This window comes from Pelmatolapia mariae, linkage group LG16_19, assembly GCF_036321145.2.
Source record: "Pelmatolapia mariae isolate MD_Pm_ZW linkage group LG16_19, Pm_UMD_F_2, whole genome shotgun sequence".
Lineage (NCBI taxonomy): Eukaryota > Metazoa > Chordata > Actinopteri > Cichliformes > Cichlidae > Pelmatolapia > Pelmatolapia mariae.
In genome coordinates, this window is record NC_086241.1 from 16,510,796 (window position 1) to 16,538,771 (window position 27,976).

At 38.5% G+C, this 27,976-nt stretch overlaps 1 protein-coding gene across 8 annotated transcripts in view; it reads left to right on the plus strand.

Annotated features, from left to right (window-relative positions):
• The first annotated feature begins 5,945 nt into the window (after positions 1-5,945).
• Positions 5,946-27,976, plus strand: part of rapgef4a (Rap guanine nucleotide exchange factor 4a) — a 38,599-nt gene continuing 16,568 nt past the window's right edge. For 6 of the 8 annotated variants that reach the window (XR_010096497.1, XR_010096498.1, XM_063497910.1 and 3 more), the window contains exons 1-5: positions 5,946-6,051; positions 9,054-9,196; positions 9,291-9,379; positions 9,912-10,058; positions 24,370-24,442. Coding sequence is in view for 6 of the 8 variants with exons in the window: in XM_063497910.1 (XP_063353980.1) it covers positions 5,984-6,051; positions 9,054-9,196; positions 9,291-9,379; positions 9,912-10,058; positions 24,370-24,442 (520 nt within the window). In the remaining 2 variants the exon portion in view is untranslated. Of the gene's footprint in view, positions 6,052-9,053; positions 9,197-9,290; positions 9,380-9,911; positions 10,059-11,053; positions 11,145-16,987; positions 17,362-24,369; positions 24,443-27,976 lie in introns of those variants that run through there. The other 2 variants (XM_063497913.1, XM_063497914.1) reach the window with 2 other exon arrangements.

Genomic DNA, 27,976 nt, shown 5'->3' on the forward strand with positions numbered 1-27,976 from the left:
TTGGCTGCAAAGGATTTTCACCCAAGTATTAAAAACAGTCCTCATATTTCAAATCACTGTATTTTGTTCAATTACTTTTGAGTTAATGCAAAAACTTTTGTTACACTCTTTGAATTAAAGGTGAAAGTCTACAAGTTCATATTTTAATTGTTTGATATAAAATCCACTGCGGTGGTACGCAGAGGCAAAACAAAACAAAAAAAACTGCACAAACTGCAAAAACATATCGACTACAAGTGCAAGGCAGTTTGTCTCAGCTGTGGTGTGTAGTGTAATACTTTGCTTATGTTAATTAAAAAATATAACACGGACTAACGGTGTCATGAATTCAGCAATGTCATGTGTCTTAGCAGTGATTGTGACTTGGTATTTCTCCATACAACGCAAAGTCTGTCAGAAGTATCTACTGAGAATATACGTGACCTCAATAAAAAATGGGTCACCAGCAGAGATCTTATATCCTTTATGTGCTCGCTCTAGCTTTAATTAGTATTTTGGGTCAATTTTTAGTACCTAATTTCATATTCATTATGCTTAAATTATCTGTCAAAGTGAGTGTACAGGACAGTCAGATTCTCATCGTAGCAGGATAAAACTCCCAAAACACAAAGCCTGCAGATTTTACTTGATATTCACTTTACAAATCAGGTCCCCTCCCAGGAGAGCCATAGTTGTGCAAGTTAACGCTCCACTACACAGTCCATGTACAGTGGTTTGATTCAGAAAAAAAGAGACATTCTGTCTTTTGAGCTCAGCTACAAGATGCTGAATGAGAGCGCAGTCAGATTTCCTCAGTGGCTAAGAACCTACATTGCAAAAATATCATCCAGCCAAGCTGACCTAGGAAACAGAAGCCAGCTCAAGTGGGAGAAGACATCAATGGAATATTTGAATATTTTGTTACAAACTGGCGAATCAGAATCCACCTTTGAATTAATAATGGTATATAGATTTTAGCTTAGCAGATATTTGTTTGGATGTTTTAAACATGTGTAGTGTTACATTTGAAGAAATATTTATATGTGTTGAAGACAGTCTTTAGTAAGTGTATATGCAACTACAAGGAGCATTATATAACAAAATGCAAATAGATTATTAATTATTGATAAAGAGAAACCAGACAGTAGCAAGAGCTTTGAGCAGATGGTGTTATTTATTCAGCTGCCTAAGGAATAATCCCATCTACATTTTTAATTGTATAAGTTATGAAATATTAAATGAACAACTCTGATTTTTTTCCTATCACAGATCACTACTTTAGGATCCCGATTACTAAATTCTTCTCAGAGTATATTTATAAATAAAATAACAAACCATTTTGGGCTGTTTTAGCCCATCATTGTAAATTTGCTCCTTAAAACATTGATGGAGACGTCTCTGGAAAAGATCCAGTCCTCAGGCATTTCCTCTGGAGTTATCTGCCCTAGCATTCCATCTGAGACGTGGTTATCTGATATATAAAGTTTTATGTAGCTCCTTAAAGCCGCTCCCATGTAGTTTATGCAAGCTTCTTGCTTGTTTACGCCGTACTGCACAGCTTTCAAAGGTGTTCTGTGCTCATTTGTTTTATGTAAATCCAGTGACATTTAACCGCCATGGGAATGCTGAAACTCAGAAGGGAACAGTGTAAATTATGGAGCACATTGCTTTAAACACAACTTCCTTTGAATGTGGCATTGTAATTCAGTAATTTAGGTCTGCAAACACATATATCATGGCTCAGAATTATTATCTGACAAGAAGAAACCTCCAACACAATTTAACACGTTTAATCCTGAAGATACTTTTTTGTGAAGCACGGATTTCAAAAGAGTTATATACCAGCAGTAGCAAATATTTCTCCAAATGCTCATCAGCATTTTGAAATTATGCTGTGTGTGCACATAAGGGTTGCATGTGTCCATGTGTTTACCATTTTCAGCTTGCAGGAGCATCTCCTAGCAACTGTGGGTCTGAAAAGCCACATACACAGTCAGTGGGCTCAGGATACGATGGCACATTGCAGCCAAGCCAGTGGTCCCTATAGCAACATTTCAAACACCATCGAATGCACAGGGAAAACCAAATGGAAAAAGGAGCAGGTGAGCTGCTGAGAGTGGAACCTTTGAGACAGTGTCTCAGACTCTTGCAGGCACAAGAAATACTCCACACCTGGTGTCTTGTCTTTTTTCTGCAGAACAACTCTTTTCTGTTTTCTTTTACAACACATATTTGTTTGCAGCAGAAAGAAATGAAAACCCTTTCAGTCGTTACCTTTGTAAATCTTTTTGTTATGTCTTAGAATTACTTTGTGAAGTGATAGCTTGCAGAGTTGCAGTGCATGGCAAATTACTGCAGCGCATGTTGACGTCTTCGCACATTGTTATGTGTTGGTCCATTGCTGCTGTGAGTTAGTGGTATGCAGCATTACAGGAATGTGTGTTTTGTGTTATGCATGCCCTGGCCTGAACTCAGCCTTACACCTCAGCTATTTATTTTAACAAGAAAGGGCAAGACATGTAAGTTCTGCTCACTGGGAAGAAAAACATGTGGGCTGACAACGCAACCTTAATTTAAGGTCCACTGAAACTGACAGAGAAACACCTAAAAGTTTCCTTCAGGTGCAGGGCACAGCTCCCTTTGGTTAGACGCCTACATTTTTATAATCAAAACAAGACTGAGTGCACTTCCTTTTTCTCTGCTCCAGGAGTCAAATAAGTTTGTGCCCTGATTCATCTGTTCTTAGGTTTTTTTCCGAACAAATGCTGCCATCTTGCTGTCGGTAAAGGAACTGGATTTTAAATACTGGCTTGGTGAAATTCTCCTGAAGAGGAACCACTTTGGAACCAGCGTTGGGTGCAGATCTGATGTTTCGAAACATTTCCTTTATCTTTTAGATATTCCATTTTTATCAGTGCCATATTATTTGTGTAATGCTATCCCCACAAAGAAGGTTATGCTTTTGATAGTGTTTGCAAGCGTGTCATTGCTCTGTCTGTAAAAAAAAGTTTTGAATGAATTCTGATTAAAAACTTGTAGAGTGGGGTCATGTTAACACTTCATTGAAAATTGAAATTTGTCTTTCACCCACCAAGGTCACCAAGGTCAACTTAATGATTTGTTAGTCAAAAATTGACATTTGACCTCTGACCTCTCCTTCAAGGTCAATAGATAATCTGAAGGTCAAAGTGATAATAATGCTACATAGAGATATTTAAAATGACAATAGTTGTCATAGCATGGGATACATTTGGAGTGTAGTTGATTAACTGTATTATTACTTTGTTGTGTATATTACAATAAGAGGTTATAACCATTTAAGTATGTAATGATAGGAATAAATGTACAATTTTCCTGAATAATAATAATAATTATTATTTGAAAAAAATAACTTGTGATAAAAAAACTTGATATTTATTAAACATAATTTTAATAAATGAACTTTACTAAACAGGAAGATGAATGCTAGGTATTTACTGTATCTACAGTTAGTTATATTAAATCTTCCAGTAGTCACAGATTTCAAAAGGCCAAGTAAATCTTTGCACTTATTTTTACTGCACTACAAACATCTTAATGTAAAACAAAATGAATATATAGAAAGTACAATATTATTCCTGCTCTAGTCGAGGGTTTTGCTCTTGGACTGCTTCTTGTTTGGTTTTTCTCCCAAACTATCCAAACCTCACTACCTCCTGTTATTCCCACCCCGAAAGGCATTAACTAAATATTTAGTTAAATGAGGGAAACAGGGCTATACTTAGAAGCCCTACTTTTATTATGATTTAGTCAACTTGTGGATGAAACATTCTTTACTTGAGATTGGAGACAAAAATCTTTTTTTAGGAAGAGTTTTCTTTTATGCCTTTTATTGCTGATGACTTGTGTTCAGTAAAAATTAAATAAATAAACAAACATAAGCCTGTAACTTAGGTACCAAGGTATCTGAGCATCAGATGATGGAAAAGAAAATAATTACAGAGGTACACAAATGGTTTTCTTTACAATATTGACAGCACAGACAGTATCGCTGCACCGAGGCTTGGTATTTCTTTCTATGAGGTACTTTGTTGCCAGGGTAACTGAAGTAAAGCAATGGGCTTTTTAGTATGTGGCTTGTCATAACAAAGCCCAATTTTCTCATGGCTATTATGAAAATGTTCCCACTTTGATATGTTGGAAATGTCATCCACTATACAGGGATGAGAGGCGTGCTGCAGTCAGTTAAAACAGCCATGTGTACTCAGATAGTTTGCGTCAGTGTTTTGGACTTGACTGTATGCAGTCTGTAATTGATCAGGTCCACAATCTATAGGAAAAAAAAAAGATTTTGTTGCCATTTTGCATCTTTACACCATCACAGTGATTTTAAATCAGACAATTAAAATGTGATTTAAGTGCAGAATTTCAGCTTAAATTAAAGGGATTTTACTTAAACCGTTTAGGTGGTAGCCATTTCTATGCACAGACCTCCATTGACAGACCCCCAAAATTAAACAAATATTAAATAAATAAGGGATTGTTTTAAATACATGTCCTAACATTTCCAGTCAATGACTGCGTGAAGTCCAGAATCTACGGATTTCACCAAATGTTGTGTTTCCTCCCTTGAAATGCTCCATTAGGCCTTTTGTAAAGCCACCTTTGGATGCTGCTTGTTTGTGGGTGTCTCTCCATTCAGTTTTGTGTTAAATGTCTGAACAGCATGCTCCACTGGGTTAGATCAGGTGACTGGCTTGGCTGTCGAAGACTATCCCATTTCTTTGCCCTGAGAAATCTTGGGTTGCCTTTGCGACTTTGGCTCATTGTCCATTTGCACTGTCAAGAGCTGTCTGGTTAGTTTTTCAGCATTTGCCTGAATCTGAGTGGAGCTTATATGTACACTTCAGAGTTCATCCTGCTACTTCTATCAGCTGTCACATCACAAGTTATTTGGTTCCACTGGCAGCCGTACATGCCCATGTCATAACATCGCCTCCACCATGTTTGAAAGCAGCATGTTTCAAACCATGGGCCATTCCTCTCCTTCCTCTCTCTCTCATGCACTTTAATTATCTTCTGTGGTCTTCCGGGTCTTTTGTTGTTGTTGAGTCAACCTGTTTTTCCATTCTGTTTATAAAAAACCTAAAGTGATTTGCTGTTAGTTTATTTTTGCATCACTTTGGATCTCATATTGAAAATGCCAGTGGAAAACTGAACAACAGGTCTCACCTAGCCATGGAGCTGCTTTTCAGTCAATTTTCCAACTAATTTCGATCTTCTGAAAATGGGGGAACTCAGAAAATAAAGTCTGTAAAAACCAATAAATCAAAGCTGAAAGTCTGCACTTCAATCACATCTCGATTGTTTGATTTTAAACCATCTGTGGCGGTTCACAGAAACAAAACTACAAAAGCTGTATCACTGTCTAAATACTTATGAACATTAATGTGATTAAGACCAATCACAGGTCACTCCTATGCCCTCCACCTCACCTTTGCAACAGTATCCTTCAGTAGAGAAGTGCCACTTTGTGCTGACTCACCTCATTCACGCAACAAAAGCTGCTTCTATTTACAGCTCTCGATGTAAGTTCAACAGCTCTAAAAATGAAATGACTGTAAAATTTCAAGCAACAGTTTGATCATAACACGAACACCGGGACATACTGATATATAAGACTGCATTCATTTTACCTGCATGTGCCTAAAAATTGCAATAGCAGAAACTGACCTCCATTGCTGAAAAAAATAATGAGTGACCGAGCTCTGTTTTTTCCCTCAGCCACATCTCTGCTGAAAACTGTTGCCGTCCTCAGTTTAAGATTTTCTTTCATAACAACCTAGCTTTTCACTACAGCTGCATAAAACCCGTCAGTGTGGGCTGTTTTTCGTCCACGCTGCTCCCGCCCAGGTAAGCAGGGACAGCGAGGACTGTCAGCAGTGAGTGAGTGAAGGCAGATAAAGCGCTGCTGTCGTTGGTCCAGCCCTCTCCTCCGCATTAGCAGCAGCAGCAGGATCGCAAGATGGTAGCAGCGCACACTTCTTCACATTCCTCGGAATCTGCCGAGTGGATGATTTGTCTGGATAAGAGGTAATCACTTTATACCATTTCACCCGACCCATCTCGGGCTAGTGTAAGAGCGATGAATTAACGCGATTTGGATTTTTATCCTGTAAAGAACTTGGGCGTTGTGTTTCAGTGGCTGCATTTAAACATTCAAATAAACGGAATTAGGACGTCGTGAGTCCGATCACAGCTTGAGTTAGTGCATCCCTGGACGCGCCAAGGTTACCGTTCCTACAGCCTCTGACCTCACTGTTGGCTAAAGGAGTCACGCACAGTGATCCACTTAGCTGTAGAGTTGGGGAAAGCAAAGGCATCAGCTTCAGACTGGGATTTATTAATTATGTCAAATTACTTGGCTCTTTGATGCATTCTACTTGCATCAATTGCTCACTATCTCGGATTACTGTAATAATCAGCAGCAAACTGCTTTCTGTGACTACTGAAGGATCAAAGATCAAATACTGATATCATTATAATAAGACATTAAAAGATATTTAATATGTGTCATGGATAGTTAGTTATAATGTATAGTACTTTTTTATTTGAGAGAAATTTGTTCTGCAACTTTTGGCGTGAGCAGTAATGAAATTGCTGAATGCAGGTGGACATAGAGGATTATTGCAAGGGTGGCCAAGCTATGACCATTAACTATATTGGAGTCCTTCAGCTAGCAAAAATCTTTTTTCTGCTTGGCATAATGCTGCAGGAAATACAGTCAACTTTTCAATCTTGTGCTCTTTTGACTTGATTATGCAAACATGGCAGCCATGTACAAGTATTACTGAGGACTCATATAAAGTACTGCTTCTTTCTGCTGCTCCCTTATTCACAAACAGTCGCCACAGCAGGTAACTCTGCGTGTTTAACCTCATAGATTTTTTTTTAACGACTGCCCCTCCTTGACTCTTTCTATCTTCTGCTGGATCAAACAGGGATCTTTCACTTGTTAGGTGACCCCGTGGTTCTGCCCCTGCTGTCAGAAGAGAATAAAGCAGCTGTATTATCTATCTATCTATCTATCTATCTATCTATCTATCTATCTATCTATCTATCTATCTATCTATTTTAATTCGTACTGCATGTTTTTTTTTTTTACATTATTTTGTACATTTACATGCTTAGACAGTTTGGCCAATATGCAAGTATATACTGGATGCAGCTCAGGTGTTAGTGGGTTGCTTACTATTGATCTACAGGATGATGACAATAAGGGGTGCAGCATATATCAAAAGGTCCAAAGTACAACAGCTACACACAGCAAAGTGACGCAGGGTGCCAGACGTGTTTGCACAGTAATATCCTCTGCTTGCTTGTAGAAGCCACCTGTGTCCCTCAAGTCAAATGGTTCTTGGGTGACTCACCTTTTCCAAACAGAAAACAGCATCCATGAGTCACCCTATCATTCATTTGACACTTTTACATTGAAATTCAGATGATAGACATCTAAGTTTATCCAAACTGCTTGACTATTTGACAGTTTGGAAAAGATTGGTGAATACGAAAAGCAGTTGTGTCATTTCCTGAACTAAGCTCACAGAAAGATTACATCTCGCTCATCAACACGCTCATTATTTGACATCTCAGGTTGGATTACTGGTCATTAGGTTCATCATTGTTTGCATTGTACAAATTGTAACAAGCTTGCATGATGAAAATAATCGGTTCTCACTTGCACGTCAAACTGGCACTTTCTGCTTTTTTCTCTGTTCTTTTTGTTTTTTTCATCTAGGTCAGTTTTCAAACAGACACTGGCTTTGAAAGTCAGGCTCCCACACATCTCGCTCTTTCTCTCAGTCTCTCTTTCTCTTGCCTTGTCCTGATTATGATAATGCAGGGTAGAAAAACAGAATACATTCAAAGTGGCTGCACTGCTGAACATAGGGTCTTATCAAGGAGTACCTACAATTATAGAGGCATAATGTGATGTTAAAGGTTTCCAGGGAATACATGATGAAAAGTCTTTTTTTTCGCAAGCTGTTTCTCAGTGTATTGTAAAACTATAGAGCAGTACATTTTGAAAAAACAAAAGCGCAAAGGTTGTTTCCATCTTTGAATTATTGATAATGTTTTGTTTCACTTTTTTAAAAAGCCGGACCTTGTTTCAAAGGTGATGTAAGCTGCAGTTCATCCACCCACAAGTTACATCAGAGGCTCTGGATTGAGTGTAACAAAAGTGAGACAGGCACAGAACAGAGAGGTAAAAATTCAGTGCAGGGATTAGTGCAATAACAAATGATATTCAGAAACAAATAGTCTCAGTTTGAACGTGTCATTAAAAATGGAGCAAGAGTCAAAACTGGGTCAGGCTTTTCAATTTAAATAAAAGGACAAAATAAATTTTTACTCTAAGGTCTGTGCAACTTTGGAAATAAAGCCTTTCTTATTGCTGCAATGCAACTCATGAATGCAGCAGCCGTGCACACTGGGAAATTGACAGTTATTGTTTGAGAGGAACAAAATTATTGGTTCAACAAAAATCTGACTGTAGAATAAAAACAAATTGTTCTAAATGAGACAGATGCGAGAGATAGTCATAAACAAAATTTGGTGTGCTTTTATTAAAGAGTACATATTCTGTTAATTGCTATATTTTTATTCCTGGACTCAGTTAAAATAGATTTGCATGATCCACAGCTCAAAATAACCCATGCAAGAGTCTTGAGACTTTCTTTTAATTTTTAAGGTGCTCTTGAGCAATAGTTGTCCAACATCCAAACAAGATCTTTCGAGAAACCTGGAAAACTATTCTTAATTACAAGAAAGAATTTGTCAGAGATTTTGAGGCTGTATTGAAGAATAAATGTGGTCATACCAAATATTGACTTTCAAGTTTGTTAAATAGAATAGTACAGTGTGAGAATTTAATGGTGTCTTCTGCAGAGCTTCATATTTCAGAGTTCAAAGTAAACTTTACTTAAAAAAAGGTTCAGTTGCTTTGAATGATGCAGGCTCTGCAGCTCTGCAGTTAGCTTTTCATGTAGATTTTTAGTTAACTGTACATCACACTGTTCTTTTTATTTCTCCAGACCAGCAGAGCGCTCGGGGGCAGATGTTGACATAATCCTGGCACGGCTGAAAAATGTGAAGGCCTTTGAGAGATTTCACCCCAGTTTGCTGCAGCAGATATGCCTGTGCGGATTTTACGAGTGCTTGGAGAAAGGCATCACCAGTAGGTGAAAATGCGAGCTCTGAAACTAAGCTGAGGACAAGACGGTGCATCCATTTTTATTTTATTTTCTCAAACTTTTTTTTTTTTTTTCCAGTATTTCGACAAGGAGATATTGGCACGTGCTGGTATGCTGTTCTCTCAGGTTCACTGGATGTAAAGGTGTCTGAGACATCAAGTTATCAGGTATAATTTCACGAGCATTACATAAAGCCCCAGATTAAAATGAAGGATGATGAAGTAATTGATAATTAAAAGAAATCGCTCTCTTCTTTCATGCGTATCACACAAGATCACACTCATCTTAATCAATCTTAGCTTCACACACTAATGCTCCAAATTTGCACCCAAAGCTCAATTACTCTTTCTGTGAAGATCTCGATAATTTTGTAAGCAAAGCTCCACCTGAAATTCATCAGGCTTGAAAAATAAAAGTTAGATGAGGGAATATTACTGACCATTTGTTAACAGTGGAACTTTGCACACCTTAGCCTATTTGTCTGGGTGCTTATTGGAGTGATATGTTTGTATCTTGTTGAGTGTATGGAGTGCTCAGGAGTTCTCCTTTAACCTTTGAGAATTGTGCGATCAGCATAAATTCATTTGCTAAGAATATTACATTTGAACTTCACAGCATTCTCATCTAGTTGAAAGTTTTTAATCCCAATGAAGGAATGATCTAAGAGGAATGTGTGTGATGTTGGTGTATCTCATGTAGGATGCTGTTACTATATGCACACTGGGGACGGGAACGGCCTTTGGGGAGTCAATCCTGGATAACACTCCCCGACATGCTACCATCATTACACGGGAATTCAGTGAGCTCCTACGCATCGAGCAGAGGGAGTTTAGGTCCCTGTGGGAGGTATGTGCCTCATTTTGCTCCATCTATACTTGTTGCAGAATACAGAAATTATCTGGGTCATTATGATTTGTGGCACATCTCAGACATCAAAGTCTCAAAGTAAGATTTGAAAATGCTATGGAATAAATGTGTCCACAGGAGCTAACTTCTCTCATTTTAGTGATAAACAGAAAATTCAGACCGCTTTTGATCATTTGAAGACAAAGCAGCGCCTTATCAGCTGAGTGGGTAGCTCAAAGGCAGCACACGCTGGTTTCCAGTTATCATTTAATTTGTGAGTAACTGAGGGGGCTGCTTAAAGTCAGAGAACAGCCACCTGTCCTAGCCTGTTCTTGTTGCAGCTGAAATGTTAAATCTGAAAACTGTGACGAATTGAGCTGAGCGCTCTCCAGAGCGTAGGTGGTTATACACTCTGGTTATACACCACCTGTGGATCAGTGAAGGTTGGGTTATGAATTTATTGTTGGGCCTCTGGAGGAAAAATCTGTCCAATTCTTTTACTGTAACCTTCTGCTAGTGCTCCGTCTGATTTTGACTTATGAGCGGTTGGTTTATCCCTTTTGACCACTAGATGGAAGTGTAGCTCTGAGGAGAAACTCTCTCCAGCCTTGTGTTTTCACTCACACTAGCATCATTTCAGCAGTCATTCGGTGTAAGTATAAAACTGGGCATTAACATTCAGTATTAATAAATATAAAACGTTTAAAGACTTGTAAGAAATGACTTTGTTGTGTAAATTAAAGACAAACATAATGTTCATGGACCGCTTCAGTCAGAAATATCTCACTCATCTTTCTGTCTACTGCTGCTGTGGGCTGGTGGGTGCCATGCTGTGTAAAAGTTCCTCTCGTCTCTCACCTCCCCCTCAACTGGGCTGGGTTCCTGAGAGAGAGACAGCCCATTTCCTTTGGGACCAAAGGGCATCAGTGGGTTAAGTTATGAGCTGTGTGTCTGTTCCAGCACACTGGCCATCAGAAGCTGTGTGTGGCTGGATACTTTAATTTGGCTGTGTGTATGCCGTGGATCACGTGGAAGTTCAACTGGGATACACATTTCACCTCTGCCCCGGGCGGCCTCTTCAGTTCGGTTAGTCTCAAATTAGATTTTTGAGCTTCTGTATCTGGTGTCCAGATTGTCTTATCTCACTCTTGGATCTTTCTGGTCTTGTTTGTTACTTAATATAAAGACTCACTGCAAAGTGATGGTGAAGATGCTGTTTGGCGCATGAAGATAAACAGATACTATTTTTTCGAGGCTTCTGATTTTTTAAAATTAATGAGTGTCTATATTTGGAAAGAGTTTCCCACAGCTCCAGTTTCAAACTCAGGTTTAAGTTCAAGGTTTGTGAAGGGCGTCACACCCACGATAGATACATTCCTTAGATAATGGCACTGAAATACTTTCTGCTCAAACTTGGTCCTCTTTGTTGCTTGTGTGACGGTCCATTCTTGTATTTTCTAACTAATAATATTACAGTATAAGTGTTTAAATCTAACTTTAAGACTTGGGCTTGTAAGTATTATTTTGCAGCATCACAGGTACAGCTGTTAAAAGGCAAGGATCTTACCAGGCACTTTTCTGAGTTTTCCAGTGCTCATTATGGTTTTAATGTGGTAAGTTTGCACATGTAATTTTGAGGCTTTTTGAAATTTTCTCAAGGTAATTGGTATTTTTGTGTAGGAAAAAAAGGATAATGGGTAGTTTAAAGTTGAAGCTCTCTAAATGAGATATGTCCTACGCTGAGATGTCTCCCGTCCTTGCAGTGTTTCTTGTACAGAACTTCATCTAAAAAAACAGAAAAGTGATTTACAGCATTAGCATCAATACATGGATCTTCTGTTGTTAGATGTGCTGAGTTAGCCAGCCTGTACCTGAGCAGCACTGCGGTCAAAATTCACACATTCGAGACAGATAATCATTTCAGTATTTTGCACTTTGTTGGTCATACAAACAGTTCGCCAGAATGTTCTTCCAGGCGTTTGTGCTTATTTTTTTCTCCTAGTTTTACTGCAGTGCTGAACGATTGTTTAAGGTGTATCTTGTTATTGGTGGCATCAGACATCAGACTGTGTGAGCCACTTCTGATGTGCTGTGGTGACTCTAAGTTTCCTGCGTGTCTTGATGGTTGCTTTTGCAGATAAAGCTCAGCTGCTTCACAGGGTCTTAATTTAAGCTGAATTGCATTCTGTGGTGCATGATGAATGTTAAGCTGCATGAGGTCAGTGTTCTTACTGCTTCCAGCCCCTGAAAGATTGGGTGAAAAGAAGAATACAGCTTGATTACAGCTAATGTGAGGAGATGGGAAAAGAGTGATGCTAAAGGAAATATATTACCTGCTCCGGTCTGAGCCAAAGGAAGCATTTAAACAAAGCTACACGCCTCCTCCTTCACCACCTCCTCCTCCACCACCTCCTCCTCCCTACATCACAGAACTGTCCCCTTGCCTTTGGCCAAGCAGTCTTAGAAAATTTTGCAAGAGTGAGAACAACACTAGCTTTATTTATGATTATACTTGTGAATAATTTAGTGTATTTTCTCTGTAGGTGTTTCAATTTTCTGTATGGAATAATACAGTAAATAAAAGAATTACAGAGAGGTGACAAATTGATAAACGTAAGATAGTAAGTATTTGGGAAAATACTTTGACGTGCCTTAGCACGCTGATTCTTCAAGTCTCCGGAAGTCACTTGGAGTTATAAAGTACACTCACCATTCACCATTTTTCTTTTAGAAGTGCCTCAATTCTTTGTGGAATAGATTCAACAGGGTGCTGGAAACATTCTTCAGAGATTCTGGTCCATATTGATATGATAGCATCACAAGGTTACACCACCTTTGTTGCCTTCAAATCTATTATATGACATGTTATCCTGCCTAAAAACCACTTATATAAGGCATGATGGATCCATGCTTTCATGCTTTTTACCCTGCCACCCACTGCAACAGAACGCAACACAGTGTGCCAATTTTGGCTTCAGTTGTCTGTTTACAGCTGACAGGTGTGGCACCTGGTATGGTCTTCTGCTGCTGTGGCCCATCTGCTTCAGTGTTTCATGTGTTGATTATTCAGGGATGCTCCTCTGTATACCTTGGTTGTAATGATTGGTTGTTTGTATTACTGTTGCCTTCGTCTCAGCTTGAAGCAGTCTGGCCATTCTTCTCTAACCTCTGATAGCAACAAGAGTTCTCCTAGAGAACTGCTGCTCAGTCACTGGATATTTTCTCTCTTTCAGACCATTCTCTGTAAATCTTAGAGGTTGTTGTGAAGGAAAATCCCAGGAGATCAGCAGTTTCTGAAACTCTCAGACCAAGTCGTCTAGGACCAACAGCTGTGACACGTTTAGTGTCACTTGACCCACCTTTTGCCCCCATCCTTGACCATGTCTACATTCGCAAATCTAATGAGTTGCCTCCAAATTTGAAAGTTGCAGTAAGGAGCAGTTGAACAGATATACCTAATAAAGTGGCTGGTAAATATATATTATCTCAATTGGTTTTTGATGATGGTTGTCTTGTGAAATAGTCTTTCAGATGATTATAAATTACGTCAACATCTGGTCCACAGGGGGTCAAAGGTTCAGGTTTTGTCCTTTCATTTTCACCATTTTCACCAGTCCATATAAATAAATGTTTTCTACACACAGCTAATGTTAACAAGACACTTTGCTCCATATTTGTTCCTTAAAATGTTGTATGTCTTGGTGTGTGACAGCTATGCATATTAAAGCCTGAGCGCTCATGTATGCATTTTTAATATTTATGTTCTTATGCTGAATTGTCCGAGCACCGAGAGCGCCTTTCATGTAACTCGGCACGTGACAGAAGCTGTCCGTATGCTTGTTTGTTTAACACAGCAGACATGAGCCAAGCTCAGCATACACAGGGAGGCTGACTGAAGCTTAGACGGCCTGGTCATCAGCTTACTCTTTACTTTGTTTCCTGCTTCCGATGGCCACTGTGATTGAAACAACACAATTGTAATTTGTGCTTGTCGGGTGGCAAGGCGGCTGTATTACAATCACATCAGCCTGCGGCCGCCCGGACGGGAGGCTTTGTTATCTTCTATCAGATCTGACAAAGGGAGTTTCATAGGCATGTGCACACTCAACATATAGTATACTGAGTAAAATGGAATTACAGACGCTTATATGTGTAGTGTTTTCATCCTTAGGGCAGGTCTGTTGGTCGCTGAGCCCAGCAGGGAGGTTGGTATGTCAGTATCATCAGTCTATAGAAGCAACCCGGTGTGCAGCCCTTGGAAAAAAGTGATGAATAGAAAGTGGCAGGGATGCAACATGCCCTCTAGGGTCTGAGGACTGGGTAAGGGGGAGGTTGGAAAAATCAGGCCACATGGGAGCGGTCGGCGGATACGTGCAACGAAAGGGCAGGAAGATTGTATCAACAATTGCCTTATCTCCGCCCAGAGTTGTTACATCATCGTAAGCCTGCACCATGAATTTCTGTAAAATAAAACAGCACCTGTGAAGCTGCAGCTGCCCTTGCTGATCTTTGTAATCCTATTCAGCCAGACTAGAAGAATTGCTCCGTGGATAGCAATGTGGCTGACTGACTCATCACAGTCATTGTGTCAAGAGGATGAACCCTGTTGACTTTGTTGGCACACGTTTATTTATTTTTACGGCAAACCAAATTTTACAACCAACTATGATAACACTGCCGGCATGGCTGCTTATTTTTCTTAATTCACAAAAACAGAGCCAGATTACAAGGCAGAGTAATGCAACCAGTGTCCCCGACCTCAGTTAAGCTTGCAAGTTAAGGCACATAGTCATACAGATCAAATTTGTGACATGAGGGCAAAATAAGAAAAATGGGATATCTTCTTCTTCCACTGTCTTTAGCAGCTACAAAATATAATTTATGCTATTGCCTGTTCAGTACAAGCCTGTATTAATTCAAATTCAAGATTGTTAAATCAAAATATGATTTCATTTGCAAAATTCTCTTGAAGTTGTTGCAGAATCTAAGCCCATTTTTGTTCTCTCGGCTGGATGTGACAGGCTGTCAGATTTGACAGTGACACACACACCTACACCTGTGTGATCAGTGTGTGTTTCAGCAACTTCTCTCATTAGTAATCCCATTTTCTTCTCTGTCCTATATCAATAGCTGTAGAAACTGAATAACTATTTAAATTTGTAGGTATTTTCATATTGTCTTATGTAGAGAAATTAGAATGTAAATGACAAAATACTTAATAAATAAGTAACATGACTCTCAGTTGTCTTTGATGGATTAAGAGAGATAAGACATGTGATGTGACCAATTAATAATTAATATATTTTTAAAATAAATAAACATCAGTTAGATGACACTTGGTGTAGTATGTTGCTTTCTGGCTTCTTTTACTTTCTACTTTTTCACTTTGCTGATGATATATTCTTTGTATACACTCCCTGGCCATATCATTAGTTATACCTTGCTTCATTAGTTAATGGGGACTCTCTTTTACCTTCAGAAGTGCTTTAAATATTTGTAGCATAGATTCATCAAAGTGCTGAAAACATTCTTCAGAGATTTTGATCTATATTGGCATCATAGCATTACACAGCTGCTGCAGATTTGTCATTTGCACAATTTGAATACAGTTAACTCTATGCCGTGCTCAAAATGTGCCCTAAAGAATATAAGGCAGGATGGATCTGTGCTTCGATGTTGTTCATGACAAATTCTGACCATACCCTACAGGAGGCATCCCAGATTGGGACCTTCTAAAAAATGCGATTTAAACTTCAGCAGGTCATCTTAACCGTGTTGTTGAGTTGCTGCCATGTGGTTGACTGATCAGATATTTGTGTTAACAAATAATTGAACAGGTGTATCTAATGAAGTGGCCAGTGAGCATATATGTTAAACACTTAATAGTGTGAACAATCACCTCCAGGAATTCATTACGGCTGTCTTGTGGCTCTCTGTAACAAAGCCAGAGATAAGATTCAGATTTTCTCTGTTCTTGAAAGGGACATTAGACATAAGTCTTAACGTTTATAGGGTTTAATGGACAATTGATAATGAATTTAAATCTTTAAGTTACACCGAAAAAATACACAAAACAATATTTTTTTCCTTTTTGAAAAAACTCAACACAACTGATTGGTTCAGTGTCTGTGCTGCACAGTTTTTTATGTACTTCTTCAGCCTTTTATAAGAAACACATAAGTTCTGGAAATGCGATAAAAACAACTCATTAACTGTCAACTCACACATTTTTAATGTCATATGTCAGACAACCATAAAAAGCCAGAATACAAAAATGAGCCGTGTTTTAACTCTGTTTTAATTGCAAAAAGCTGTTGTTTTATGAGACAGCACAGCTGTACTGAATCATATTCTGTTTAAAGACTGGCACAATTTTTCAGTGGAAAATTAAAGTGCACTAAACTGGAAACACTGAACTGTTTTATAGTACTTAATATTGGGTGAAGCTCAGCAGCCTATGCTACTCATTCAGCATGTACTACCTATGTATTTTTAATTAAAGTTTTTCTTTATATTGTATTCATAGTTTCTTGGTATTCTAAAGTATTTTTCAATTATTTCACTGTTTAATTTCTTAATATTGATTGAAGTATATTGAAGTATATACTTCAATATATACTGGCAGATGTCAAACACCTGACAAACTAGAAGCAGGGTAGTACTTTTCCAGGTATAACACAACATAATGTGCAAAGCCACAAGACTTTTTCTGTCTGCAGACGAAAACATCCAAATATCCATTTTTAGACTTTACTTGAAATTAAAATCAAACCACAATTCAGCTTTGATTGGCACATCTGCAGTTCATTGCAGTCAGTTTTATCTTCCTGAACATTAGTCTTCACATCCTGTCTGTGACTGGCCTCACTTCGCTTTTGCTCTTGCTTTATGAAGGTGGCCATGCTGAAAATGAGCAGGATTGTGTGAATAGATAAGCTTGAGCTTGTGACAGAGAGAGGGAGAGAGAGGGAGAGAGGGAGAGATTGAGCATGCTCTCCCGTGTGCTCGGTGCCTGGAGTTGAGTAATCACCTAGCAACTGCTGCTCAGAAGAAGTCAGCAGCTGACTGGCACACTGCTGAGCTCTCCGGCTGACACGGTCTGCTCGCACTGCTCTGAGAGCAGTTTGAGGGCGTTGCTGGATCCTGCTGGACCATGCTGACTGTGACCTGCGACTGACTGCTTGATACCCTGGAAATCTTAAAATCAGACATACATGCTTGGAGTGTTTGCCAACATCTGGATTAAGAGAGCGTGGCGAAGCTTTCAGTAGCAGGCTGCATGGGACTCTGGTAGCATCTTTAGGTAACATTTGCAAAACTTTCCAAATTGATTTGTTGCATTTGAAACAAAATGTAGAAATGAAAAATGCTTCATAGAAATTTATCTTTCTAGTTGCAGGATAGTTACCTTGTAATTACCAGGGCAAATTTAGACATATGAGGATAACCTGAATGTTCAGTTTAAAAGCTGAAATGTACTTTTTTCAGTCCTACCTCATGGTTTGAATTTAGTTTGGAAGAAAATCTATTACTGCAGAAATGAAGCTCTTGGGAGGGTCTTCCCTAAATGGTTTCCCTTTAACTCAAAGCATCCCTATAAATATTCAGAATAACTGCTGAATACTTTCAGAACAGTTTGCACTATGTTTGCTTATGTAATCTCTCGTGAATTATTCAAAATACAGGCGTGCATTCATGCACGGTGATGCTCACAACGCAGTAACGTACTCAAGCGTGAAAGACCGTGAAGGAACTTGAACTGAGACTGCACTGAGATGACTCGGTTAACAGCTTCACTGATCTGCTGTTATGACATAGATAATATAAAACATATATGTCATCTCTTTAAAGTACACCAGCTTTGTGCATCAGATGCTTATTTTGCAATTTTCATATCACGGTGACAGTTTTTTCAGTTGTTTAATGCATATGGAAAAACATAAAATGACATATCATAAGAGAACAGGGTTAAGAGATGTATAAGAGCACATCCAGGCTTATTCATTTGATCTTTCAGATGCCACTATACTTACACGCTCCTAGTTAACGTGACGCTTACAGCATTACGTGGCTCGTCTGTCAGTTTGAACCGTGTTTTTGGATGGTTGTGACCTTTTCTGGTTGAATCCTTCCTAACAAATTAAGATGAGCAAATGGAAATCTAAATTTTGGCTCTTTAAAAAAAAGTCAGATGTGCACTAATGACTGTCAGTGTTTGTTACTGCACAACAAGCAATCACCAAGGGTGATATTAGATATTACACTTACACAAAATAACAAAAAAATAAAAGTAGTGATCCTCTCTGAGAGATTATGATGCAAAATTAATTAAAAAATCTTGACTTCACTATTGTTAATCTGTGGCATCGCTCAGAAGTGCAAGATTACCTTTTCTGTTGAAATTTGCTCACTTTTAGTCTCTATAGAGTGAATGTGGACAAACATTAAATTTGAACCTTTTGTTTTCAGAAATTTCAGGAACATTGTTTTTTATTATTTATAATTCTTTGAACTTCATCATTTGTTCTGGGTTCAGCTTTGAAGATGCTACTTTAAATGAGTAAATTCATATTTTTAAAGCATGTTTATACCTCATTTCTATACTTCAGGTTGAAAAGGGGACCTTTTTAAGCTGCTCTTTGAGTTGAACTCTTTAGATCTATTATCTATAGTTCTGCTTTTACTCAGAGCGTTCGACTCCAACGACGAGCTCTTTCTCATTGCAATTTTTTGAAATATTTATGAAATATAGAGTTTTTGCACAAAGGTAAAAACCAAACTTAACAGTAAGTGAAATGCAATTGTAAAAATGAATAGAACAAAATGGATGAAAACAATATTCCCATGTTGAATTTGCACCACAGTGTCTTGGATGAAAGTCCTATTTCACCATGTTTGATGTCCAAAACTGTAAATAATTGTAAATAATAATTTCATGACTGTGTTGGTCTGATCTACTATCAGTTTAAACAGCATCATTCTTAGTTTTGAAGTATTTGTAAAATTACTGATCTGCTTTAAGCAAAAGTTCAAGAATTTAGTCATGGAAATAACACAGTCATTCATTTGGATAAAGGGTTGAATCAAAAACTGTGGGCTGACTAATCCATTGTGCTTGCTGACTTAATGACAAACTGTGAAGGATAATTTGATTTGCATATCTTATTTGGTCTTTCTAATTGATGCGTTGCACATTATGCTGTCAGAATCAGCTCAAGTACAAGTGTGGATGTTATTTTCCAAACTGCCTGTGAGTCCTAATACGGACTCTGTGTTAAAAATATGAACCAGTACATTCTCCCTTCCTAAAGATACTTTCACACAACCATCATCAGGGTTCACAGAAAATGGACTTAAAAGAGAAAACATCCAGTGAGCAGCTATTCTCTGGGTAAAAATGCCTTGGTGATGTCAAGGGTCAAAGGCGAATTGATAAAATGCTTACAGCTGTTATAACACTTGCCAGCAACACTTGTTACAACCAACGTATGCAGAACATCATCTCTGAAAGCACAACACATTAAACCTTGAAGCAGGAGTACATCAGTAGAAGACCAGACCAGGGTGCCGCTCCAGTCAGCTAAGAACAGGAAACTAAGGTTACACTTCATATAAGCTCACCAAACTTGGACATTAGAAGATTAGAGAAACATTTCTGCTACAACATTTGGATAGTTTGATCATAATTTGTTGTAAACAACATGAAAGGTGGTTCATGTCACTTTGTGGTGTAATTGCTGTGGATAGTGTAGTGCTGTATGCGCCCCTGAGTGCCAGTCAAACATCATTTTAAGGCCACAGCCTACCTGAGTATTGTTAGTGACCATGTTGTCATGGTTGAAAGATTTCTGGATCCAAGTTACCTACCAAAGTTAAGAACTTTAATTATAATAAATGAACAAAAAGGCTGATTCGAAGTTGGCTCTAAATTCAGTATTAGGCGTAAGGTAACGTCTGAGAGGCACAGTTAGACTGGGCAGGTATGGCTGAGTAGGTTTACTGCGAGTTTGGTGAGTTTGATGAGTCTGGCAGACCACAGAGCAGCAGATGCTGTTGCTATTTTATTGAGAAATAAATATTTGAATTAGCACTTCAGAGGAGCATTCCAGGCACATTTAGACATCTTAATAAACAAGCCTCATAAATTGTTAGTGCGTAATGTCAGAAATGACTTTTGTGCCAAATCTGCTTATCAAAGTAATTGTAGTATAGCTGCAGTTTTAACCAGTCTAGCTGATCTGCGAGCTGATTTGATGCTCTAATAATCTTCTAATCTGGATGAAAGCAATAAAGGCCAGTGAGTGAATAATCAGACTGATTCATTTTAGTTAAGCAGCAGTTTGACATTTCAGGAGATTGTTGCCTCTCTAATGTCTGGCTTATAAATGCTAATTTTCTCCAGAGGATACCGACTAGATTGTTTTATGTTCTGTGTTTATACATTAAAAATATAACTGTCAAACTATTTGTTTAACTTGTTACAAAGGAATAAGAAATGTCAATTTTGAATGTTCCCTTTGCAGTATGGTAAACGAATCTGCATGAAGCTTTACTATTTCATAAAAGAGTCTAAACATGAAAGTATGGATTTATAAAAGCAAAACCACAACTAACTGTTATTACTGTTTGATGCATTTACAAAAAAGAAAAAATACATTTATTAAATAAAAGAAAATAATATACATTTTGAACTAATTTTCTCATCTGAAACTTTTATGAAAAAATGAATATGTTTTTTTTTCATTTAATATACCATGAAACCAGAAGAAACTGAGTGAAGAATGATGATAAAAAATGACATCCAAGTGAGAAACTTCTTTTTTAATGACTTAAAAGATTTTATTATTACATGCCTGATGTTTTAAAATAAAATAAACACAGTTATTATACAGGCAAAAGGTTAGACAGTCCTGAAAACATGGCAGGTTACAGTGAACTGGTATTAAAACAATTCCCTGCAGAAAATATTGTGTTGTGTGTCACAAGAGTCAGAGACGTCATTACGAATAAAATAGAAACCGATTGCTTTTTACACACCTGACAGCGGTCCTAATCCCCCTCGAAAACAACGCTCCCATCCCGCCTGCTGCATTCAGTCCCTCAGGGAGCATGGCTTTACTGGCTCAGAGGGATTGAGTTCATTTGTTCATGCGTGCCTCAGTTTAAGTGCTCCTCCCTAATCCTAAATCCTTTAATTGTCAGCCGAGATTGATAGAATTGCTGGACTCTGACTGAATCACTGCTTTTGCATTGATTAATTAAAAATGAAATATCTTGTTTTGCATGTTCACAGCAGGCACATTATCAAAATCGGAGCTTGGAGAGCTTATATCTTTTAGTATCTTGGTGAGCAACAAGTCAAGTTACAACCTGAGGCCACTGAGGTATATCTAAAAGGCTTTAAGGGAAAAGGTTGTGTGCCACTGAGGGGTTGCTTAAGTGATTAACTGACTTCAGAGTGCAGAATTGAGTTTAAAGCATGACCTCTGAGTACGCTGCCATCAGGGGAACAAAGGTCTCTAGAGTTCTTGCCTTCATTCAGTCTCCACTGACCAGAAGATAGGATGGTAGGGAAAATTGGTCTGGCACTAAGTGGTCCTCAATCAGCTTTTTATTGACCTAGTACGCGGTTGCTGCAGCACATAATCAGTTTTTGTTCGTCTTTCACCCCATATTAATCTTGAGTTGCCAATCTACTTGGCAAATTCCTATTAAGAAAATATAATTTTAACAATCAGCTGTGTTGGAGTGACGTATAAACATGGATTATAGTGAGTGACTCTGGGAGCTGGATTTTGTGTGTAAGAAATAAGGAAATCAGCTATAAAATATATAAGATGTTCCACAAAAAATTTGTCAAGAACTTTAGGAAAATGGTGTTCTCTAGGAAAAACTAAAATGGCCATCCAAATATATTTTAAATTATAATATTGCATTAGTTTGCAATCCTAGCAGATTATCTGATGTTTCAGCTGGTATTTATGTATGCAGATCTCGTTATTTGAGTGACAATGTTTAAAATACGATAACAAATGCACACTCACTCAAAGGCTTATTAGTTGTACCTTTTTAGTAGCAGTTTCAACCCAATTTTGTCTTCAGAAATGCTTTAATTTTTTGTGGCACAACAAAGAAACATTCCTCAGAGATTTCCAGATATGCAGATTTTTCAGCTGCATGTCCATGATGAGAATCTACCACATCCCAAAGGTGCTCTATTGAAGCTCCGCTGACTATGGAGGTGACTCGCATACAGTAAAATCATTGTCATATTCAAGAATAAAGCCTGAGTTAATCTGAATTTTGTGGCACATTAACCTGGTGCAAGCAGCCATCAGAAGGTATACACTGTGTATGGACCTGGTGTGGTCTTCTGCTGTACTTTCAGAGATGCTCTTCTGCATACATTGCATGTTAAAAATGGTTATTTGAATTACTGCTGCCTGTCTATCAGTTCAAAGCAGAACTGTTGCTCACTGAATCTTTTCTCTTTTTAGACTATTATCTTTAAAGTCTAGAGGTGGTTGTGTGGGAAAATCCCATCAGATCAGCAGTTTCTGGAGTTTCAGTCCGTCTTCCGCCAACAATCACGGCATGTGCAAAGTTCCTTAAATCGACTTTCTTCCCCATTGAAATGCTAGGATCGTACTTTAGCCGGTCACCTTGACCATGTCTACATGCCTAAATGCATTGAGCTACTGCTGTGTGACTGGCTAAGTGTACGTTATTAAAAGCTAGTTGTCTGTACCATCTAACTATACTTTACTTCCAAAGCTGGCTGAACACATTTTGTACAGTAATATGCTGCTAGGAAAACAGTGTTAGTTTAAAAACCACAGAAATAATTTGGAATTAAATGGGGAAGGTGGTATTCTATGCATCTTTTTAGTGTTTTTTATTCCTGAATTTGAAAAAAACTGTCTCGCTGGTTGCTGTTGGAGTGTCCTATTAGTGCTCCAGTGTCATAAACATTGCATTTGTAAGTGCATGGGTGCAGTATGATGTTCATTATGTAATATCTGTGCTGCCTCAGGACACAATTATGGTGCGAGGGAAGTACACTTGTATTGTCTTGCTGTGCTTGTTCTGTGGCTCTCTGCAGTTGGAACAGCATTAATGGACATGTACTTGCTGGCAAAAAGAAATATGCAACATACAGGAGGTATTTGTATGGGGTTTTCCCCTATTTTTAATAATTATGCACTGAACCGTTCTTACATTTGCATGTTAGGACTAATAAGAATGAAATATCATCAGACACCCGAAACCCTCATTGACTTTTTTTTTATCCACACAGCCTAGAGACAAGTGATGACAGTGGGGGTGATTTCTATTCCTCTTGTGCTGCCTTTGTTAGACGACACATTAATGAGAGGCAGAGACGGGAAATGCTGGAAAAGAGGGAGATAAAGAACATGGAAACAAAGACATTTAAGAAGTATAGATTTTTGAGTCCTAGAGTGATTCCTGAGACACATTGAAGTATTTTTCCAGTTATTGTGATCTTTTTGATGCCATTGATCATCAGCCATCTTGATGAGGCAGAAGCAGCTAAATAAAGGGCATCGAGAGTATATTTTAATTTCAGTTTTGGTGTAATAATGATGGATTGACTGCACCTGTATGCATTTATTTGATTCCTATTGATACATAAGCTGCTGCAGTGAAAATTGATACAGTTCAGTTTTAGCTATTTATGAATCAAATTGCCCATAGTGTCATTGCATCCCTTTGGGCACCACCATTAGCAGCATGGCTTCACAGCTGGGTTCAAATCCACCAACCAGTTGGAGCCTTTCTGTGTAAAGTTTGTGGGTTCTCCGTGTATCTGTGTGGGCTCTCTCCAGGTACTCTGACGTCTTTCCACCATCCAAGAACATGCACAGAGTGAATGGTTGTTTTTCTGTCTGCATTACCCTGTGATAGACTAACAACCTGTCCAGGGTTGCCCTGTGACAACTGGGCTCCATCCTAACTGTGACCCTGAATTGGATAAGCAAAAGAAAAGCCAATCGTCAATAAAGAAAGTTGACTTAGAACTTGACTTGAAGTGAGCTAAAACTGATTCTTTCAGACAGTGGATGTAGGGATGACCTCAAAGCCCAGTATAAGATAAATAAGAATGATTTTTAGCTTCAAATCATGCAAAGCTTCACTAGTAGCCCCAAAATGCAGTAAAAATGGGAATAGATACATTGTACTGATTCCTGTTAGCATGTCTGTAACCTGGTTATATTTTTTTTGCAATTTATTTGACATTAAACATTATTTTATTTATAAGTATAACCAGTATGTGCTTTTATTTTTACAGAAATATCATCACTGTATGGCTGGACTACTCGCCCCACCCTATGGTGTCATGGAAAGCGGTTGTAACGCAGACAGTAAGTGACCTCGTTTGGACCTAACAGCTATATATTTCATTCCTAACTTTGTCAGTTATTATTAGCAGTTACGCCATCATAATCAACAAATGCCTCAAAATCACAGCCTGTCCTGTGATTTTGAAATGTTCACTGAACTTTGAATAAAATCTCATCCTAACATTCAACTGTAAAATGTCGCAGTGCTGATGCTCCGACATATTTAAACACAGTAGCTTGTACAGATGGTTGTAGTCTTAAAAGCTTGTGGATTTGTTTTACTTTCAGCAGCTTTTATGTCACAAATGATAAAACATTTTTGTGGCCGACGGTGTAGAGAGACAGGAAATTTAGAGAAAGGGCAGCTCCGTTTCGCTAAATGAAATGGAGCAAGAGTACAGGCAGAAAAAAAGTACTCACTGCTGATGTGCTTCCTAATTGCTCGGCTGTCATGCCGTCCTCAAGTTGATTCAGTTTACTTCAGTGTTAGTATGTTGATTGTCTTCAGAGTTTATCAAGATGAAGAAGAAATTCTTCATTTTACAGTAAATGGCTCCTCTGACTTTATAAATGTTTTTACAAACAACCAATTTTTCTGCTCCTACAATTAAAAAGATCTATTATTGTATTTCTTTCTGACTAACTCCATTACTGTTGGAACCTTCCTCTGGCATTGTGTCGAGGCTGATACTATCATTTCTGCTTTTCTGTTGCAACCTAACTCGATATTGACTTTGCTCTGCTCAAACAGAGCACTTAACTTGCTTCAAAGTCACGTATCATAAAAATGATGAACAGCAGTCCATAAATCCACAGTCTGCTGGTTTACCAACACTGGGCTCACTGTCTATTGTTATGTATTTTTAATGATGATGGACATATTTTAAAGAAAATGCTTTTTAAAGATTTTCCTGTAAAGAACTCCCAGCCTCAAACTTACAGTCCCTAAAGCTAAGATTTGATTAACTACTGTAGCTTTTAAAAGTGGATGTGCCTTTTTGGTTGCTGCATGCTTTGGTGCAGCAATATAAGAGCTGGGGTTTGAGTATTTTTGCAGCATAGAGTTGAGTACTGAGGGGTTTTACAGCCTGAACTCGATGCACGGATGCAGAAAGACATAAGTCACACAAGCACCGGCGGCTCGAGGCTGAAGCACTCTCCTGTGCAGAGGCTCAGTCGCTTTGTTACTGTCACAGCAAATCAAATAAATTAAACATGTTTTAAACTGTTTTCTTACAGTGCGCTTTTAAATCACTTTGTTATTAACAGGTCAGCATTGTTTCCTTCACTCCAGTCACTCCACCTAAGCATGCATTTGTTTGGCCACTACAATGGAAAATATTTCTGCTCAGAAACAGCATTTTTCTTTCCTGGCAAATGACCAACACTTGGTTTAACTTTCACTTTACTCTACATTCCTGGATGAATGAATGGACTGATATCACAGCTTTGCAAACAAAATGATGGGCAGATGTGTTAACTTCTGTAAACGTGCACAAATTCTATACAAACACATAACATGAAAAATATAATTCATACTAAAGCCGTGCAAGGCTGGTACGTGTCTTTAATGTTAGTATGAAATGCAATGACCCTCTCTGCTGCTGAAGCTTTCAATAAAATGCAAAATCCTCCGGGCTGAACCACGTATACAGTGGGTTATATAAGATGTTTGTGCTTTTAGTGTGTTTCATTTTTTTTGCACTTGTGGTGAGGAGAACTTTGGGGAAATTTATTTTTTTAAGGATTAATATTAAACAGAAACCATGATGTCAACTGTAAAAGCAACTATGTATGGAGTTTGTTTTCATTTTCAACATTTATTTACACGATGGCTGTAGAGCAGAAAAAAAATGGTACTGGTCCGTGTGTGTGGGCTTCCGGTAAACTTCGATGTTGAGGTTGCCATTCTCTTCAATGTGCACAGCACAGTCCAGGAAAGGCAAACACTTATCCTTTGTGTCTTCCCTGGTGAACTTGATGTTTTTATCCACGGCGTTAATGTGCGCAGTGAAGGATTCCACTTCTTGTGTTTTGATTTTGACCCAGGTGTCGTCTACATATCTGTACCAGTGGCTGGGTACTCTCCCTTTAAAAGAGCCAAGAGCCTTTCTTTCCACTTCCTCCATGTAAACAAACTTAACAATGTGGTGTATGCTGTACAGTGCAGCGAGGAATGCCCAGACCTCTACATTGGAGAGACCAAACAGCCACTTCAGAAGCGCATGGCACAACATAGAAGAGCCACCTCCACGGGACAAGACTCAGCAGTCCATCTGCATCTAAAGGTCAAAGGTCACTCTTTCGAGGATGCCAATGTTCACATTTTGGACAGAGAGGACAGATGGTTTGAAAGAGGAGTGAAAGAAGCCATTTATGTCCACTGTGAGCGACCATCTTTGAACAGAGGCGGTGGTTTACGACACCAACTGTCTGCCATCTATAATCCAGTTTTGAGATCCTTTCCCAGACGCCTTAACGCCCACTCACATCCTGGGCCATCTCACCTCAGGAAATCACATGATAGGGTGGGACCAGGTTTCACAATGAGCTCACCCGAAACCCTGGCTGATTGTGACCCACACCCGTTTTCACACCTTGGCTCATGTGATTAGGTAGAGGATCATCAGGGGGTCCTTTGTCCCTCTTTGGGGGGAAACTCCCACCCGGTTTAAATCTGGGACTCTCCACCATCTGACCCTTAGAACTGAAGAAGCTTCTCGGATGAGAGGTGAAGCGTCTTCAAGCAACTTAAAGAAGTCCAGACGCTTTTCTTTCCAAGCTCCTTAGACTACATCTGAAAAGTAAGATCTGAATTTGGCACAAGTCACATGAGGTTGATGCTGATCATCTCCATCCTTTAATGACCACAGAGTACCAATCTTCTTATGGCTGCCTCCAGCTGGATAACACGTCATGTCTCGAAGCTCAAACTGGTTTCTTGAGTTCACTGCACTTGAATGGCCTTGGGAGAGTCACATCAAAGATGTCTGCAGCAAGTGTGTGATGCTATCGTGACAATATGAGCCTAAATCAGCACCTTGTTGAATGTATGCCATGAAGAATTAAGGCACTTCTGAAGTCAGGGTGGTCCAACAAAAAGAAATAGTATAAAGAAAGAAAAGTAATGCAGGCCAACATGGTTTGACATTCAAACCACTGACAGTTATTCTACAGAGTCTATGGAGGAACCTAATTATTTAGCATAAAAAAATGCGTCTGGACTTCTTTAAGTTGCTTGAAGATGTTTCACCTCAGTCACCTCCACCTGAGAACCTTCACAGACACCACTGGATGTTCAGGATACAATTTTTAATTAAAGAATTCTAACAGAACATGTACAGTATATGTAACTTTTTTTTTTTTTTTTTTTTTTAGTTTTGCTTAGAAAGTGTTTTAATGGATTCATTGATTTTTGTTATAATAAATTGGATTCCCCTGTAAAGCTTCTTGTGTGTGTGTTTTAATTATAACTTTAGCGGACATCTCAGTGATCATAAAGTCTTTTTTTTTCTCTCCAGCTTTACAGGATCTTTACAGATCCTTCATGACTAT